This window comes from Eucalyptus grandis, chromosome 3 (assembly GCF_016545825.1).
Source record: "Eucalyptus grandis isolate ANBG69807.140 chromosome 3, ASM1654582v1, whole genome shotgun sequence".
NCBI lineage: Eukaryota > Viridiplantae > Streptophyta > Magnoliopsida > Myrtales > Myrtaceae > Eucalyptus > Eucalyptus grandis.
Window position 1 is genome coordinate 42,795,679 of NC_052614.1, and position 18,340 is coordinate 42,814,018.

Sequence of the window (18,340 nt, forward strand, 5' to 3'; positions counted from 1 at the left end):
GAGATTTGGCCAATTTTCTGACAAATTTCTAGAAGAAAACAAATAATTGAAATATCGAGAGGAATGAGATTCATGCCAATTTGAGATATCTATGATGGCGGTAACCCAACTAATATATGGGTAATGTAGTGGAGATCCCTTGAAGGAGGTTCATATGGCTTATAACGAGCCTTTTTGTTGATCTTATAGCACCAAAAATGTTTCAAAGTCCTTCCTTCCTATGATGTATGTGATTGGTGCTAAATTGCATATTAAGTGAGAATGGGTTAAGTTCTTAATGAATTCCAAAATGTTATGGTAGTGTATTTATTGAATTGTGCACTTGACGGAACACCTATATGAGTGTGGAATGGGTTCACTTTTAAGGGATTTATTGCTGAATCATTATAGTACTCATGAGTAACCAGCTGTGCGAACGGCCTATTAGCACATACTCAAGTTGGACGGCAAATATTGTGAGGGTGTAGAGTGATGAGTAAGGACTCTAACCTCCAACCTTGGTTCATAGAAGGCATAACCTTCATCATTGGTTCTGTAAGGTATGTCGCATTATTTCTAAGTCTGGTTCATAGACCAAAAGACACCAGATTGTATTGCACTCCACTATGAAACCAGCATTTGTTCTTTCTCTTCTTCAGGATAACTTTTGAAGTATGTGGGAGATTGTTATGTGAAGTGTATTTCAAAATGTCTATTTGCACTAAATCTAATACCCATAGATGTGACCTTCGACCACTGCTGACCTTCTACTGGCCTATGCTAATTTGATGTGCTAGCCATTGCTTAGTTATTTCCCAAGCCGTGGTGACATTTATTCTTAGTCAAACCAGCTGATGCCTATATACTCCCGTCTTTCTTCTACAAATACCAACCGCTTTGTTCGTTATTTGATATGCCCAAATCTATGCACCTGAAAATTTTCACACACGAAATACTTGTTTCTTTTGCTCTGCGATGGTTATGCATTTCATGCTATTCCTTCTTTACCTAAATGGTGTGGGGTACACTATTAACAAGGTCTGTCAATTCCCAAAGATAGCCGCGACACACCTTCTGTACTTTGTGAACGGTGGAATTTTACTTTTGAGGATGGCCATTATACGCCTCGGCCATTCTCAACTCTTTCATTTCCAGTTTGCCATTCTCGAAATTTTACAACAAGCCAACGGTATTCAGGATTCTTCTCCGCATTGGTCTCCTGCAAGATGAGGTGTATTAATGGATACTGAAACTGCTATTTGTGGAATTAAACTTTATACAACTTCTGACCCAGATCGAGTTACTCGATCTGGGACGGCTTGAAACCAACAAAATCGACAGTTGGGACGGCTTGAAATGCTTTAAGACGGAGAGGTCCTGGAATTTCATGGTCCAAACAAATTCGATCTAATCATGGAAATAAGAGTATTATAAGTATCATATTAATTTCATACGGTATTTAAATAAGCGCTCTAACCATTGATCACTTAAGTATCATGACTTTAAAATAATTTCACTGGATTGTGGAACTAATGTGCATACAACTTCTAACCATAATCGAGTTACACATGTATTATGGTCCTATGCGAAATCGACAGTTCGAGGTGCTTGAAATGCTTTGAGGCGGAAAGGTCCTAGAATTCCATGGTCCAAATTACTTTGATTTATTTATGAAAATAAAAGACATTTTAAGTGTCATAATTTCCGTACGGTATTTACATGAATATTCTAACTTTTCAATCGAGTTCATGACTTTAAAAGAATTTCACTTGATTTTCTTAACTTTTCAATTTATTGTGGGAGTGATATAACTTTTGAAAAACATTCATCACGAGCACCATGTCACACAATAATGGTATTGAAGTGATAATTATAATACTCAAATGAACATTGTGTGGAAACTTTAGCACTCAATCAATTGAATAAATTATGAAAAATGTATTATAAATTTTAAAACTTATAATTATTGCCAACCAAAGTGAGAACACTTTCCACGAGCCTACTGCAGTCAGGGTGTACTTGCATCTCTCTTCTTGTTTTGTTCAGGGCAAGGTTTAAGGAAATAAAATCTAGGTTTCAATCAAGGCTGCTGCCTTAAAAAAAAAAAAAAAACAAGGCTGCTGCCTTTGCTTGTTCTGCTGAGTTAGCCTCCATTGATTTGGCAAACCCATCTATAATCCTGCCGAGGAGTCGCGGCAGATGCAAGCTACAGCTCCGCGTGTCGGGGAAGCTCGCAGCTGGGTTCCGGAGCTGCAGCCGACAGCCCCTCTGGTCGGACCGAGGCTTGGTGGAGCTTGAGACGTGTACCCGACTGGTCTTCTGGTTAGATCCGGGCCTGTTGGTGATTCGGAGTCGTCGTCGACCACACCTCCGGTCGGGTCGGGCCCTGACACCTCACCTCTGTTCAGATCGGGGCGTCCGCTTCTCTGTTCAGATCGGGGCCTGGCGTCCGCCGCACCTCTGTTCAGGTCGGAAATGCTGCCGTCCGCTCCTCTGTTCAGATCGGGGCCAGGCGGTGTTTCGGAGGCACGGCCGACCACGTTTCTGGTCGTTTGAAATAGTTTGTTGTTCTGTTCTTCCAGAACTAAAACTCATCTTTATTGCATAGAACTCCCTAGTTTGTGCTTATGACAAGTTCATTCCAAAGTGAGTATTATAAGGTTGCCTTCGTATTGTAGTTTTCTTTTAACTTCTTGGTCATATAGTTTCAGTGACTGTGTATCTTCTCTTTTTAAGGTTACACTAGTATGCTCTCTATCAAAGACATATCACCTGCAGCACAGAACAACATAACCACACAATTCATTCTATTGGACAAAGGCAGGGTTGCCACAGAAGGACAGAGCAAGACATGCTTGGCACTTGTGGCAGATGAGACTGCGACCGTGCATTTTCAGTTCTGGGGTGAGGAGTGCGACCTGTTCAAGCCCGGGGATATTATCCGTTTGACCAATGGGATTTTCTCTTACAACAGGAACCATCTTCTGTTGAGAGCAGGGAAGAGAGGGAGCATCGAGAAGGCTGGCGAATTCACCATGACTTATGTCGAGACTCCCAACATAAGTGAGATGCAGTGGGTTCCCGATCCAAACAATTCTAAAAAGTATGTACAGGAAGCTGTTATATCTCCTTACTCACGTATTTTCCCTCCGATGCTTTGATGGTGAATTTGTTTTGTATGCTGCTGTTACTGGCTGCAACAAATAGACAAGCATATGTGGGGTGTACAGTTTTTTCCTTGACCAAAAGCAAAAGAACCCTTGCTTTTAGGTTTGTTTTTGTTTCGGAAAAGCACTCAATTTACGTTGGAGTTTTGTTCCTGCAAGTTTGTGAAGGTCATTATATTGATTTCATGACTGTTGAGAAGCCTTTCATCACTGCTTCTATAACCTTGCATTTGAAGGATCCTACTATTAAGAATGCCAAGTTGTGAAAAAAACGTAAGTCTTTCTGTTTGTAATGGTGACTTCCGTCCAGGCATAACCTTGTTCATCTGCCTTCTTTTTCATGAGTCAAATATGTTGCACAGTAGGTGATGGATGCATTGAAATACAGGTAACGCCGGCTGGGATTATCTGTCTTATCTCTTGCAAGGGAAAGAAAATCCTAAACGTTGATTGTAGCCTAGTCCAACCTCGCAATGCATTTCAAAGCCTCATTGAGTTAAAAGCATTCCGATGATTACGCCCATTTCATTGGCACAAACTTGCATGCTTCATTTCATAGCAAACTGGCTGGGACAGCAGGGTGGTATCATAGGTGCACATTTGGCGGGTACTAACTTTCTGCTGCACAGAGTGCTGCAATAATTTGGTCATGTCTTTGTGGGAGACTTTGAAGTTTGGATTCCGATTGTCATCTGATACTTCTCAATTCCAATGATTGAGTTCTGCTTGTTGACCAAAAGAATGAGTTTTGCTCCCATAGTTTTCTCCAAAATATATATTGTTCAGGACGATTACTAAGTATAAGTGGCGTCGCTTACGATAATTTGATATATTTTACTGTTTCATTAATTAATTACTAACTGTTAACATTTTCTTATTACAAATTCTGTGGTCAAATTACCATCCATCACTGCAGATTACTAATTATAAGTGCAATCGAGTTGCCGCTACAAACATATTACGCCTATGAAATCAAATTACCACTAATGGGTGCAACCAACCTTAGGACCATTTGAAGTGCGTTACAATATTTAGGTGAAATCAGGGACATTTTCTTCAACCACAGGCCGATCCCATTAATGTATGTAATGGTATCTTCAACTATCCTATTGATTGTTTCGTCCAAATATTTTCTTAAAGACCACATGGATCATTTCGAGATGCTTAGCTCTAAGGCTACGTTTGGGAGCAAGGGTGAAGAAAATTGGGAAGGAAAATACACCGAATTTGTAATTTCCCTCGCTCCTAATCAAGAAATATTAACAATTTTCTGTCCCTTCCAAAAAAACTTTAAATTTGTCAGAATAACCATCAATTGAGGAGCAAGAGGGCGAGAAGAAAAAGGAGAACAACTACCAACTGATTTAATCTGTGACGCGAGCTCAAACGACAGTAATAATGATAAACAAACGGACAAAGCCTTAAGAGCTTTGTGGGAGTTGTTGCCCCTTGCAAGAATCTGACAAATCTGTGCCACTCGAAATTTCCAATAATCCAAACTAAATTTCACAAAAGATATGATTTTAGAATTAATTAATCAAAAATCAGAGAAACATTTACATTACATTAGTAAATACCACTGGCACGACTAACCCTGTATTCAACTTTATCTTCCTCATCTCTTACAAAGACCTAATATACATGTACATGTAGTAATCTCAATGCGGGAGGGAAAAAAGAGGGTGGGGAAGAAAAGAGAGACGCTCACAAATAACTGGTAAAATTTTCTGCCTCTCAAACTATGTATACACCTATGCAACAAACAAGCCCAACTATCATATTCCACAGTAGACAACTACGCCGCGTGCTCTCGGGTGGCGAATGGTCTGTGTGACCATGACGAGCTATAAATTAAGCCCGCCAATCCAGGAACAAAGATTCAGCGTCTCCACACTATTTAGTCGAACTCAGATATATGCAAGGGAGCTACGGTCTAGGTCAGGCTGTGGGCGACCCCTGGTAGGTGTCGGTGGTCTTTGAATGTTGAGCTCCTGCATTATACCAGAAAATTTAGAAGAATTTGTGGCTTATAAACGATTTAAGACTTTGACAAAAGGAAAAAAAAAATCAGGAAATGACAAACAGGGCTTGCCTGCATCCAGGTGTCCTCAATGACACGCTCCGGAGATGTCTCTGGTGATTGAAGGGGAGGTGGCAGTGGATGTATCAACTTGGGCACGATGACCAAACCCCTTCCAACAACTAATATTGCTCCAGCATTGTTTGCAGTTCCTAAAAACATAGAGAAAATTAGAATTGCAAATGCACGATGTAGGGGTCAGTCAAAAGCTCAGGACTTCATTTGCTTACCACAATAGTTAGTTGCAGAAAAGAGGGTAATCAACTGTCCCTGAGCAAACCGCTCAAACCCATCCATAACACATTCATGGGCCCTTATGATAAGTTGTAATTTGTTTTTCTTGCAGAAGTCTGTGACCCTGTCAGGCTGAAGTAAACAAGAGTCAATACTCAACAAAGCAATGATCAGGCTTATTCCAAAACAACCTTGTTCTTTGGAATAAAATTTACTGCAGTGACTTTTAAAGACCTAAGCTACAAAGTACTCTAATTTTTTAGCGTCCAGTCAAAATAAAATATCTTGAGAAATGAAGTGGCAATAGCACAACTAATGAGATTAGGAGCAGCTTCAAAATGGTTCTATTGCAGAGAGTGGAGGCTGGGAGGTTCTTGGACAGACGTGAAATAATGAGACAAAGGATGAAGATAAGGAAAATAATGCGATACACTAAAAATGTCAAGCAGATTTTTTGCTAGACTCAGCATTTTATTTTTACCAACAACCATTCTTGCTTTGTTAAGCAAGGTGGATATAACAGTCCCTTAAGGCTCACACTCAAAGGGATTAAGATCAAGTTTCATTGTCAAAAGCAGCCTATTAGGCAGCCTTTCTAGTGTCCTCCCACTGGAGGGATTATTGCATATAGGTTTTCTGCATTCAAAATTTAACCCCAGAAAAAACTCTAATGATTGATTTCTGAAAATTCAGATTACCTGAAGGTCTATTGATTATCCACTAGCTAGGCCTCAAGCATACACAAGACACTACTCAGCTTAGAACTTTGTAGAGACAACTGAGTATCACATAAGAACAGAGATAAGGGAGGGCACATATACTGAAAGGCAAAGAGTACAAAGAAAAGCATATCCCAATTAGAAAAACTAGCATGGCATACCCCAAATGTGACAAGGCCTGGCCCTCTAGCATTCGGCCTCAAACCTTCTACACTGTCATTTTCTGTCGGATCAGACCTGTTCAAGAAACTGTCAATAAAAAAATGCACAAAAGGTCCAATTTGAAATGGAAAAAAATGAAGACATTTATCATACCACAAAAGGTCCATCAATATAATGGATCCAGCATCCATTGTTATTGGCCTTTCAAGCTTCTCAATTTGTTCTACAGAATGTATTGACCTTCCTATGCCACCATGCATACAGATTATCTTTTTCTCTATGAGAGCAGCAAGCGGAAGATAGTTGAAAAGTTGATTAAACCGTGTCCATGCCCATATTCCATCATTCTCTCCCTATACAAAAGCAAATTGAGATAACATGCCTTGGAAAAGAGAACAAATGACTGAACACATGCACTCACCATTCGCTCAATACATTCAAGACGAAAACCGAAGAGTGCATTTATGTCAGCTGCCTCGTGGTTTCCTCGTATCAAGTGAACACTTTCTGGGTATTCAATCTACAAAAAGGTAACCACAGCCCAAGTTGGTAAAACAACATAAACATTGCATTGCATTTGTATATATAACCATCTCTTTCAAAAGCAGAAACATGCCTTAAGAGCAAGAAGCAAAGTTATAGTTTCCAAACTGTGCTGTCCCCGATCAACGTAATCTCCCAAAAACAAATAGTCGATGTAGCTGTGTCAATGCATAAAGAGATTATCAGATGGACATTTAAGTTTCAATTTCACATGACATAAAAAAAGTAAATATATATCCAATACGGGGAAAACTTCCTCCCCAGAAGAATCAATTCACTAGATTTTACTATTATCAGAGATTCAGAAAATGTGTGGCCCTTTAAGCAACATGAAGAAAATTCACCACCATAAACTGAACCTCACAATAGTAGGGAATGCCAGATTCGACATTTCCAAGCCTTCCTTTGAAGAAACCGAAATCATGACAATAGTCTACAGTTTAAACTTGTGATTGAATTTCTGAACAAAAACTTATACATAATCACCTTAATGTTGTGAAACTTCGAACAAATTATATTATGACTATGAAGCAGCCACCATCAGCCCCAGTGCCTATTGCAGTTATCATTTCGGTACTGTTTTTAAACGTGTGACACTTGGATCTTCTCTCCTGTTGTCATGCTGTTTCTCAGCGAAGACCAGCATGCATAGGACATTTACTACAAGTATAGAACTTAGAAGAAATGATTGAAACCATAGTGAACATACGTTATATCTCCTGCAGTGGAAGGAAAACCATATTCATCGAACAAACGCATGAGATCGCCAAATTGACCATGTAGGTCACCAAATACTTTAACTGGAGCTTTTAACTGAAGAACTGTTGGCTCATGCATGAAAAGCTGCTCTGCAGCATAACAGAGCTCCCCAACTTCGTAAGAATCCAGGAAAAACCTCCTATTAGCAGGAGCTTTCCAATTTCGAGGCCGAAGCAAAGTGGCTATAATCTGAAAAGAGAAGAGGTAATTAGCCTGGCAAAAGTTCTAATGAGGATGATGGCATTGACTTCTGTATCACTCACCTTCTTATGCAAGCCTTGAGGAGATTTCTGTCTGGTGAACTTTTTTGTAGGATATGACAGCTCATTATTCATTGGAACCATCCGTCTGCTCTCATTTTCAAATTGATCCAGTGATAGCTGTCTTACCATTCCACCAAGGTTACCTACAGCCTCTTTAGCAACTACCACCTGTAGGACAACAATGTAAGCATGAAGAACAGAGACTAAAACACCCTTTGATGTGAGACCATGACATAAATTCACAGACTTACAGCTCTAGGATGAAGACGAACGTCTCCCTCAGTGTCACTACCATCTGAAGCAGTTTCAGCTGCTGGAGAGTTTTCCTCTGATACTGATGTTTCTTCTGCAGGGACAGAAGATGCAGTTTGAACAGCTTGCCAGACAGCATTAGCCGCCTCAGCTTCAGCAGCTGAAGCCTCCCTGAGTTTTTCCATTGAGTTTTTGTCCATGCTAGAACTGTTATATACACATCATTAAGAAACACGCAGATATGATGCTAACTAAAATGCTTGGGCATGTCTGCATCACAACAAGTGCCTGTAGGCACACGGCCTAGTGGCTAGAAAAGGAGGGAGGCAGAGAGGGGACACAAGATTGGGGGCGAAAAGAAACAATTATATGTCACTGCAGGCACAACAAATTCCAGACTTGTACTTGAGAAAAGAAAGGTCAGGAGAAATGGGGAAGAAAGTATAATACCCCATGCCACCAGATGAATTATCTAGTGCACTATCTGAAGTTGGAGATGTTGCAGAAACAACTCTAGGCGCATTTAATTTTGGACTACTGATAGGTGAGGCTCTCTCCGATGTTAACATGGGTGAATCACCATCCGACTGGAACAGCGAATTTTCGGCGACCAAAAGATCATCAAGCAGAATATCTGCACCAAATAATTCAAATTATATTAAGGGAACAAATAGATGACCAAATGAGAAGAACATATGTCATGCAATCGCTGGAAAAGCCTTCTGAACTAAACAAACAATTAGATGGACAAAAATGAAACTTCATCAAAATATCTGACCAGATCATAAATCAGCATAGTATGCTGCATGAATGAACATTACAAAGCTCTTAATCATAATATGTCTGCTTATTGTAAATTTGAAAACATTCCTCTTTTCAACAGAATAACATTCAACTAAACCCATAGTGAAAGGAAAACATGAGACGAATGATATGGATGGCCATTTCCATTCTGTTATATGAGTCTCACTCTCACATATGAACCACGGTCAAGCCAGTGAAAACTAAAAATGAGAAGATTACAAGACAAGAACCACAAAAAAGAGTTCCAGTTCCATGTGGACCCTGATTCCCATTTTATTTTTAATTCTTGTCTAAGATTATTATTGCACTGGAAAAATTAGGTGTTGATAATACAATTGAAACTGAAAAAAGTCAGTTTATGTATATAAACTTTGTAATATTATAGTTTTTGACATTTTGGTCTACATGATCAAATGACATGTAAACGAAGCTTTTACTTGACAAAATTTTGGAATCTTAAGACTTTGGGAAGTTCATTCTTTGTTCAGCTATAGCTATTTTTGTTAGAGCTTTAACCTGCATGATAACATCTGTTAGAGACCTGACATCCCTGTCTCAGAGGCTATACCAACTCAGATACTGTTATACCAGATATTACCAACTAGTCCTGATAAAGCATCACTTTTTCATTTGAAAAAAAATAAACATTCTTTCACTTTGTACAGGTGTTGTCATAATATGCCCAATTATTTTAGGCAAGCAAAACATCTACTTCACTCTGAGCTGTGTGTGAAGCCATCAGAAATTATATATGCAACCAAAAAAGTAACAGCCTCTGTGCCAGGGTTGTTGGACCTAACATTAACATGATCTGCAATAGGTCTCCTCCAAGGACCGTAACCAGAAGTCTCTGATGACAGAAGTCTAATAAGAGACAGTTGAGCAGGACAGAACATTCTTCAAGAACAATTGCTAAAGATTGTGGTTTTTATACAGTTTCCAGATACAGTTCCAACTTAAGCATTATGACCCAAAAGAAGAAATATCTGATTACTATAAACAAACTCTTCTTTAATCGGCCTTTTTTAAATCTAGAATTGCCATCCACCAAGTGCTACAATAAATCGATATTGATTCCAAGGAATAACATGCCTTTTAATACACAACATGATAATGGTGGATAGAATAGCAGTTTGTCTTCCTTAATAAAGCCGTAAATAGCAAACTTGGTGAGAGTAGATATTGAACTTGCAAATACAACTAGCCTAGTACCGTGCCATGCACCAGTGAATCAATAGATATAAGTTACACAAAATGAAATTAACATGCATGTAACAATCACGCAGCTGCATCTGCGCTCATCTAGGCCCAGCACAAGGACCGTATTGCCCGCTTTATGGCTCACCCAAAATCATATGACTTTTAAATGAGTCGTGCTAGCTTACAAATGCGCAAAAATTACTTGTGAAAATACATCTATTCAAACACAGATGATGTGGAAATAATCCAACTTCCAACATATCCACTCTGGACCAAATCAGGTTCACCACTAGAATAACTTGGGAGCTATAGTCGGCTCATCTACACATCACACCCACATGACTTTAAGATGTGTCAAATTAGTTTGAGATTGTACGACACTTATTTAACAGCACAATAGCTTTGACATCAATGATATGAAATTCCCCAAGCGCCCCCCCCACCCCAAAAAAAAAAAAAAAAAAAAAGCGCTCACCCTCAGCCTCTATAGTTTCACTATGCAAAAGTAAGCGCACCATTAAAATTATGGATTGTCTTTATATGTAGGTGCTATATATAAGTAAAGTATCCATTTGATTGGAGAGATCTATCTAACTCCTCATGCAAAAATGACTTATATCCTCATTTTCAGATTAGATTGATCAGGAATCCTTTTGTGTGTTTTCTAAATAAATAAACTGTCTTTGGAAGACAAAATAGCAGGACTTGGTAACTCGTTGATCCACAAAGAGTATCTACACATACATTTTCAAATTGGTGCGCAGGTTCCAAGGTAAGTAGAGTATTTACCCTACTCTAGAACTATCCAGAAGGTACCAGTTCCAAATTTTTGGAACTTAGAATGTACCCCGTAGTCTCTTGGAACCACCCTAAACCCGAACCTGTCAGTTACAGAGGTTCCAGTGTACCCTGTACTACCCCATATTTTTCTAAGATAATTTTTTTTGAATAAAAAATTGTCACATTTATAGTTATACGATTGATCATTTGGCATAAAAATGTTCATGTCTAACTGTAACATAATTCTAAAATAACAGTAACATCAGAAAAAATAAAGAAATAAATCAGGTTCCACCTATCTTTTAAATCTATGAGTTTATATAAAATATATCCCACTCTACTAAAAGCATGAACTAAGATAAAAAGTCGTAGACATAACCAAGCTCATCACAAGTGGGGCAAAATTGGATTGCAGATAGTTAATCAGTTAGGGCCTTCATCCATTGAAATGTGAAGATTTCATACTGACACTAAGAAAGTCATAAGTATTTAAAAGCAAACATAATTAATTAAGCAATAATCTACAGGGTACAAGGCAGAGGAATCCAAGGTGGAAACAGGAATGTATAACCCAAACCCTAGAACCTACCTTGTACTCACCAATCCCAATTTTTCAGAACTTGAGAACCTACATTACAAGCTCTAATACCCACCCTGGAACCTTCCCGACTATGATAGTTCCCTAAAGTCTGCAAGCTGCACAAGTTCTCCTGCAGACGCCTAATTAATTGTGCCTAACTTTATCGCCAATTGCTCATAATCTGTACCATTCTTTAATAGAGAATGTACAGTTCATATCTTGTTGGTAAAATAATTCTGATGAACTCCAATAAGCAGGTGAAGAAAGGTACATAGGTCATACACTTTACTTTGTCTATTCCATTAGATAACCAGAGTCCCAAAAATAGTGCTCTTCATGATTTTCTTTTACATCTCCAAAATTTTCAAAAGGACAAACCACAAGTTCAAAGTTTACAATTCAAATCATGCTACATTTGGACCCATTTTATTATTGCTTTTCTTATTGTTCATGTCATTGTACCAAAAAACCATTAATGATCTGATTACTATGTCATTGAAACTACTAGGTACAATATAAGATCCTTTGCTAGATCCTTTCCAATTTAATTTCTTTACCTCCTCTAAGACCACCGTAGACATATATGCGAACACCAACAGCAGCAGCTGCATGGCGGCAACGGCGCATAAGCTCCAATGTGGGATCATACTGAGAGTGATCCTTGCTAGTGCGAGACGAAGTCACAAGTCCATTTCTATCCAGCCAGACTCCAGCAGCAGTGTCCAAAACTATCAAAACATAACAAAGGTTGTAAAAACAGATATTTGCATAGTATAATGATGATATTGGAAAATAAGATGATTAGGATTATGCCAAAAGTAGTTTGCATATATACATCGTAGATTAAAGAGATTACCTGCTATAGCTGCTTCACCTTCAACAGCACGTCCTCCTTTGAGGACACCTCCTGTGACATGCAACCGAGCACCAACAAAGACCTGCAACCACACAAACATTTTGGTTCATCGGGTAATAAGCCGTAATATGCATATCCAAACCCAGTCCTCTCAAAGACTGCACGACTGCTCTTCAAGTTCATTAAGCAAAGTGGGAACAAGAAAAAGCATATACTTACCGCAGCATGTTGGTACCTTGGCGAAGGAGATACCCCAGGAGCAAGAGTCCACTCCCATTGACCATTCCTATGCATAAGCAGGCCATAAGCATCGGCCAGTGGCTGTGAATGCCAGGCAGATTAATAGTTTAAGAGATATAGTACGAAAAGACCAAAAACGTATATTATCAGATACGGGAGATCTTGGTAATTTGATTTCTTTTATTTTTATTTCTTTTTTGCTTTCTTTCTGGGCCGCACACCTCCACATGCAGGTGAGAGTGAAGTTCTAAATAAGAGGTCTATGCTTGAAAACTCTCCATCCTCAACATCCAACTGGATACTGTAGTATTACTACCCTCTTGCTGTAGTACTAAGGGGTTTGCCATCTTTGTCCTTTCCTCCTTATTGAAATTAACACAAAAAGATCCATCATGAAACATTTCGACTGTAGGATATTGAGAGCATTTGTGTAACAAAAATCATGAGTTCGACCTAGTCCCACAGATTCTGACAGTTGAATTTTAATGTTCTCGAGGCTGAAGGAGGAACAGCTGTAAATTAAGGTCCAACGTATGTGGTCCAACAAACCATCACAGACGTTACATTGGATGTATCAATTTGGAATGCCAACACAATGTCTCAAAATTTTCAAGGGAAGCATGAGGCTTTACTAAGTGCCTTATAAATTACTGCCTAAATGCGAAGATCATTCTTTCAATCAGAAAAACTAAACTCACACAAGATTCAACATCTTCATCCACATACTAATCAAGTGGAAACAAACTTAGGAAGGAAGAAGCTCAAGAACCAAAGCCAAGTGGAAGAGCGAACCATCTAAATGGCATGCCAGTAATACCACTGAAGGTACAGACCTTACTGCCCTGAAGAGGCCTAATGTATGTGGTCCAACAAAACATCACAGAGGGTACAATGGATGTATCAATTTGAAAATGCCAACACAATATCTCATAATTTTGAAGCGGAAGCATGAAGCATTTTTTGAGTGCCTCATAAAGAACTGCCGAAACACATGGGTCATTCCTTCGATCAGATAAAAACTAAACTCACGCATGATTCAACATCTTCATCCACATACTAATCAAGTGGAAATAATCATAGGAAGGAAAAAGCTGAAGAACCAAAGCCAGGTGGAAGGGCAAACCATCCAAATTTCACGCTAGAAGTACCATCAAAAGTAGTTCTTCAGTGAAAATAGATCTTACTGCCCCCAAAGAGAACCAGTAATTCATCACAAGAGACTGTATTGGATGTATCAATTTGTAAATGCCAACACAAAATCCTAAATTTTAAAGGGGAAGCACAAGGCTTTTCCAAGTGCCTTATATAGGGCTGCCTAGATGCAAAGGTCACTCCTTTGATTAGGGAGAAACTAAATTCACATGATTCAATATCTTCATCCACATACTAATCAAGTAGAAACTAACTTAGGAAGAACAAAGCTCAATAACCAAAGCCAAGTGGAAGAGGAAACCATCCAAATTACATGTCAGCAATACTATTGAAAGTAGTTCTTTAGTGAAAATAGATCTTACTGCTCCTGAGGAGTCTCTTCCACCGCAAAGTAAAAACATGCCATCTGATCGTGCACAAGCTGTTGCATACCTGCAAAAGTTTTGTAGAGTTATGTATAATTTAGTATTTCATATGTGGAGAGAATGAATAGATAGCATCTGCTTTTCCAACGTAAAAGAGCTTAGGTACAATCATTGACAAAGTGGTAATGCACCGGAAATCATTTGCAGTTACTAATCGCCATCATTAACAATATGCAATTAGAGGCAACTGACTTTCCCAACTGTGTAACATATACTTACATTCTTGCAGAAGGTCTATCACCTTCTGGGTTGAGCCTGCGCCAAACATAAGGTTTCTGGGCAGTATCTAGTACCCAAGCATCTGAAAGAACTCTTTTTCCTATAAAAGAATATTTCCCATGGTCAAGTTATCATTAGCCTTCCAACAATGCCTTCATCAAAAATACAAAAAGACCTAAAAGCAAGAATAATGGCTTGACAGACCGACAATTCTAGAAATAAAATGAAGAAAACAAAAAGCATTGCATTGTATTGCAAAGGCAATATAAGGTGTCATAATAAATGAGCAAGCACCACGTGTCCACAATTGAAAAGGATACTTTGCCAGATAATATCCTTTAGAAAGTTCGATCCAAAGCTATAATGGCAATGGAGACTCCATGCATATATAATCCAAATAAATCCCTAAACAAACAATACGAATCACTTCACACCTCCTCTCAAGTGCAATTTAAGAAAGAAACTGTATGAAGCACATGACAACATAAACAAGAACCACATGGGAAATGACCTATTAGTTCAGTGAAGAATGCAAAACTAGGCCATGATACCATGTGTTAGAAAGTTCACTCCTAATGCTAAAGCCATTATGTTGATGGAGACTACAAGTATATGAGGTCCCCAAAAAATTTTAAAGACAAGCCATGTAGGATACTTGTATAATATCATCATGAACATACTCTAAAAAGGAAATAAAAAAGAACATTTTGATGCATCATCAAAATAGCATCGCAATAACCATTCAAACGAGTTGCTGAGGATGAATAACACCATAATGGTTCAAGCCCAACACATTTGAAACTAGCTGCAGCATTTTGCTCACAGTATATTACACATCTACTTTAAAGTTAGAAATCTTTTTCAAACAAAACTAGAGAAGCAAATAGATTCAGCACAAAGCATGTCTTATAGCCATCTCATCTAATCAAAGAGAAGCAAAGAGCAATGATCATAAAGCATCTCCCCTAAATTTGCAGTGGTTACCAGTATAAATGACAAGTTGATCACTTCTAGTAGCATATCTTCAAGAAAAACCAAAAACAATTGAAAACACTTACCGTCATTACCACTGACAGAGACAAGATATCTCTGAGCAACCAAGTCCATTACATGACCATATCGAGGCCCAGGACCCTGCCCTTGCACCAACACCCTACATATTGAGACCGAATACTAATATTTATCAGAAATCCTTCTCTGTGCAGAAATTACTTCTCATGATTTGGCAGCAGAAGTTCACCTGTGCCACTTGAACTTGTCGTTAGTCAAGTCTAGCACGTAAAGATCATCCGTGGAATGCCCAGCAGGGCCTATGCCACCCTATCAATGGAGACACTTCACGCGTAAATTTAAACCAACAAAGACACCACTAGCCATTCATGGCCACATATTTCCACATCACAATTACCTGAAACACGACCATAGTGCCCACTGCAGCCGCCGCGTGTGCAGCCCTAGGAGATGGCGGGTCACCCGCAGGTTTCATCCTGAATTCATCAATCATACAGAGGTAAACAAACAGCAGTTACTAATCAAGATCCGATACTACTACTCAAAACGGGAAAAAGAGGAAAGGAAATGAGGGAAAGCAGTTGCCTTGTCCATTTCTTGGTGAGAATATCGTAAGAATGCACTGAATTCGTGACTCCGGCTAATCCTAGCACAACAGCAACCAGCATTTCAGAGAGCGGGAGAGAGAGAGAGAGAGAGAGAGAATTGAAAGGTGAAAACAGCCGAACTAATCCAAAACGGACCGATCGAGAAATTTAGCAGTCATTAAGAGCGAACAAAAATCGCGGAAACACACTCGAAGCGACACGACGGGTACTCACTGATGCCGGGGGCGGAGGAGGCGGCGCCGCCCTCGATGGCGGTGGCGCCGCCGAAGAGGATCAGGCGGGGGCCGTGGGACTTGGTGGCGGCGACGGCGGTGAGGGTGTGGCCGACGCGGGGGAGTGGGGCGTCCTCGTCGGCGTCCCAGTAGGTCTCCAGGTTCCGATACGTCGGCGCCGGGTACAGCCATGGCTTCGATCCCATGGAAGCCGCGAGAGAGCGCAGCACGGGAGCTTCCCCTTTCCCCCACCCGCAGGCCCGGCCTCGAAATTCAGCCGATCCGAAAAAGGATCAAACCCGAGCCCCGAGCCCCGAGCCCCCCGAACCCGAACCCGAACCCGAACCCCCCGAGCGGAAGCGAGATCGCGGAGGGCTCGGGGAGGCTCGAGGGACCCCGGCGGCCGAAGCTTCTCGATTTGGGGAGGGGCGAATCAATGACGGCGGCGGCGGCGGCGGCGGCGGCGGCGATGGGATGTAATCGGGGCCGCGCCGGGTGGTGCTGCAACGAGTCAAACTCGAGTGGGTAGAGAGAGAGAGAGAGTCGCAGTCAGAGACGATGAATGGGAAAAAGAGGAGAAGGAGAAAAAGAATTAGAAATAAAATTTAAAAAAATTGAAAGAAAGAAAGGATTTCTAGAGAGAGAGAGAGAGAGAGAGGGGGGAGGAGAGTCAATGGTCAACGGAGAGGGACGCCGTTGGATTTCCTTCTTTTCTTTTCTTTTTTCCTGTTTTTTTGGTTCGCATGTTTGAAAAGAAAATGACGGTTGCTTCTATAATTCAATTAATCCCCACTTCTGGATTCCTCTCGAAGGCCTCCAATTTTGACGCCCACGAAATTTTTCTATCGATCGAAAAATTCATATGAAAAAGAGCCCGATCGAGATATTTTGCACCTCTCGATCATGACCGTTCCATCTCTAGGGTGTCGGGGAACTCGCAATCGAATCCGAACAGGTGACCTTGTCACAGGAATAGATTGAAAATCACGAGAAATAGATTGAAAATCACGGAGAAAAAGGAAAATATATATGGTAACTTGACCATTCAATTGGTCAGTTTTTAGAGAATTTATAATCCTAGTACATTTCGTCAAAGAAGCCTCATTTTCAAACGTGTCTCTCTCAATCTGACTCATCCAATTACGTGGGGTTCTTAGGATCGCTCTCCAGTGGACCTGCGACGAAGATATGATTACTTGGGATTGTTCAGAATATTTTTCAAAAAGTTTATATCGTTTAAAATAATTAATTAATAAAAAATATTTTTATCAGCAACAATAATCTATGTTTAAATAAGAAATATTTTGTTTATCCATTTTTATAAGCAATACAAATGATTACTTTTTAGAATTCAAATCATTCATTTTTCCCAAAATAAGCGCATCTTTAAATTATCGATGTCCGTCCAGATCACTATTCTCGACCCACACTCTTCTTCGCATAGGAGAATCGACACCGATGCATTGCAAAAGCCACGGGTCTGATCTTCTCCATAATCCTCGACCTACTCCTGCTATTCTCTCGAGTTGCATTTAGAGGTCCTGTCGGTACCAATTTTAAATCAATCCCAACATGGAAGGGTCCCAACCTAGCAAAGACATCAATTCTCACTGGAAAATCGATAACTTTGAAATTATATCATAAGCTCGAAAAGTACCTCTCACCCTTGATCATTTGATAGCATAAAATAAAAAAGGTTTCGCTAGCACAATAATCCTTGAATTATTGTGAGATTAACAGTTTCTTATAAAGCGCAAATTCTTAAATAAACAAACTCCATAACAAATTATAATTATTTATTTTTTGTTTTTTGTGGTCAGATTATATTATTATTTTCACATTAAATTAGAAACTGTTATCCAATCATTTCTCCCAAAAAAAAAAAAAACAAATCCATCTTGAAATAAAATCTTACTAAACCACCATTGAAATAACATACCTCGAACCCAAAATAATTTTTTGCCCTTTCAAGTCCCACGCCAATTCCTTTTGCAAGATGGATTACATTAGAACCAACCTGTAGATCCACATCAAAGAATTCGGGTCTACATATCATTAGAAACAAGGCATGCCGACAAAATCAAATCATTTCTTA

At 39.5% G+C, this 18,340-nt stretch overlaps 2 protein-coding genes across 4 annotated transcripts; one reads left to right on the forward strand and one right to left on the reverse strand.

Annotated features, from left to right (window-relative positions):
- The first annotated feature begins 2,375 nt into the window (after nt 1–2,375).
- On the forward strand, nt 2,376–3,348 carry LOC104457078 (SOSS complex subunit B homolog). Of its 3 annotated transcripts, none has more exons than XM_010072023.3 (2): nt 2,376–2,625; nt 2,716–3,348. In XM_010072023.3, exons 1-2 carry the CDS (start codon nt 2,607–2,609, stop codon nt 3,138–3,140), a joined length of 444 nt encoding a protein of 147 aa, XP_010070325.2. In that variant the 5' UTR covers nt 2,376–2,606; the 3' UTR covers nt 3,141–3,348. The 3 variants fall into 3 exon arrangements, with proteins under 3 accessions (XP_010070325.2, XP_039164191.1, XP_039164190.1); XM_039308257.1 differs by having other exon boundaries at nt 2,726–3,348; XM_039308256.1 differs by having other exon boundaries at nt 2,477–2,648; nt 2,698–3,348.
- A 1,298-nt stretch (nt 3,349–4,646) lies between these two features.
- On the reverse strand, nt 4,647–16,815 carry LOC104457079 (serine/threonine-protein phosphatase BSL1). The gene is made up of 21 exons (XM_010072024.3): nt 16,247–16,815; nt 16,011–16,071; nt 15,823–15,901; nt 15,655–15,734; nt 15,473–15,567; nt 14,415–14,514; nt 14,133–14,202; nt 12,598–12,699; nt 12,379–12,460; nt 12,080–12,250; nt 8,609–8,792; nt 8,158–8,365; nt 7,907–8,074; nt 7,594–7,832; nt 6,958–7,042; nt 6,763–6,861; nt 6,495–6,694; nt 6,341–6,416; nt 5,457–5,592; nt 5,239–5,378; nt 4,647–5,137 (listed from the first exon to the last, which is right to left on the reverse strand). The coding sequence occupies exons 1-21, from the start codon at nt 16,449–16,451 to the stop codon at nt 5,054–5,056; spliced, it is 2,664 nt and encodes an 887-aa protein (XP_010070326.1). The 5' UTR covers nt 16,452–16,815; the 3' UTR covers nt 4,647–5,053.
- Between the last annotated feature and the right edge of the window lie 1,525 nt (nt 16,816–18,340).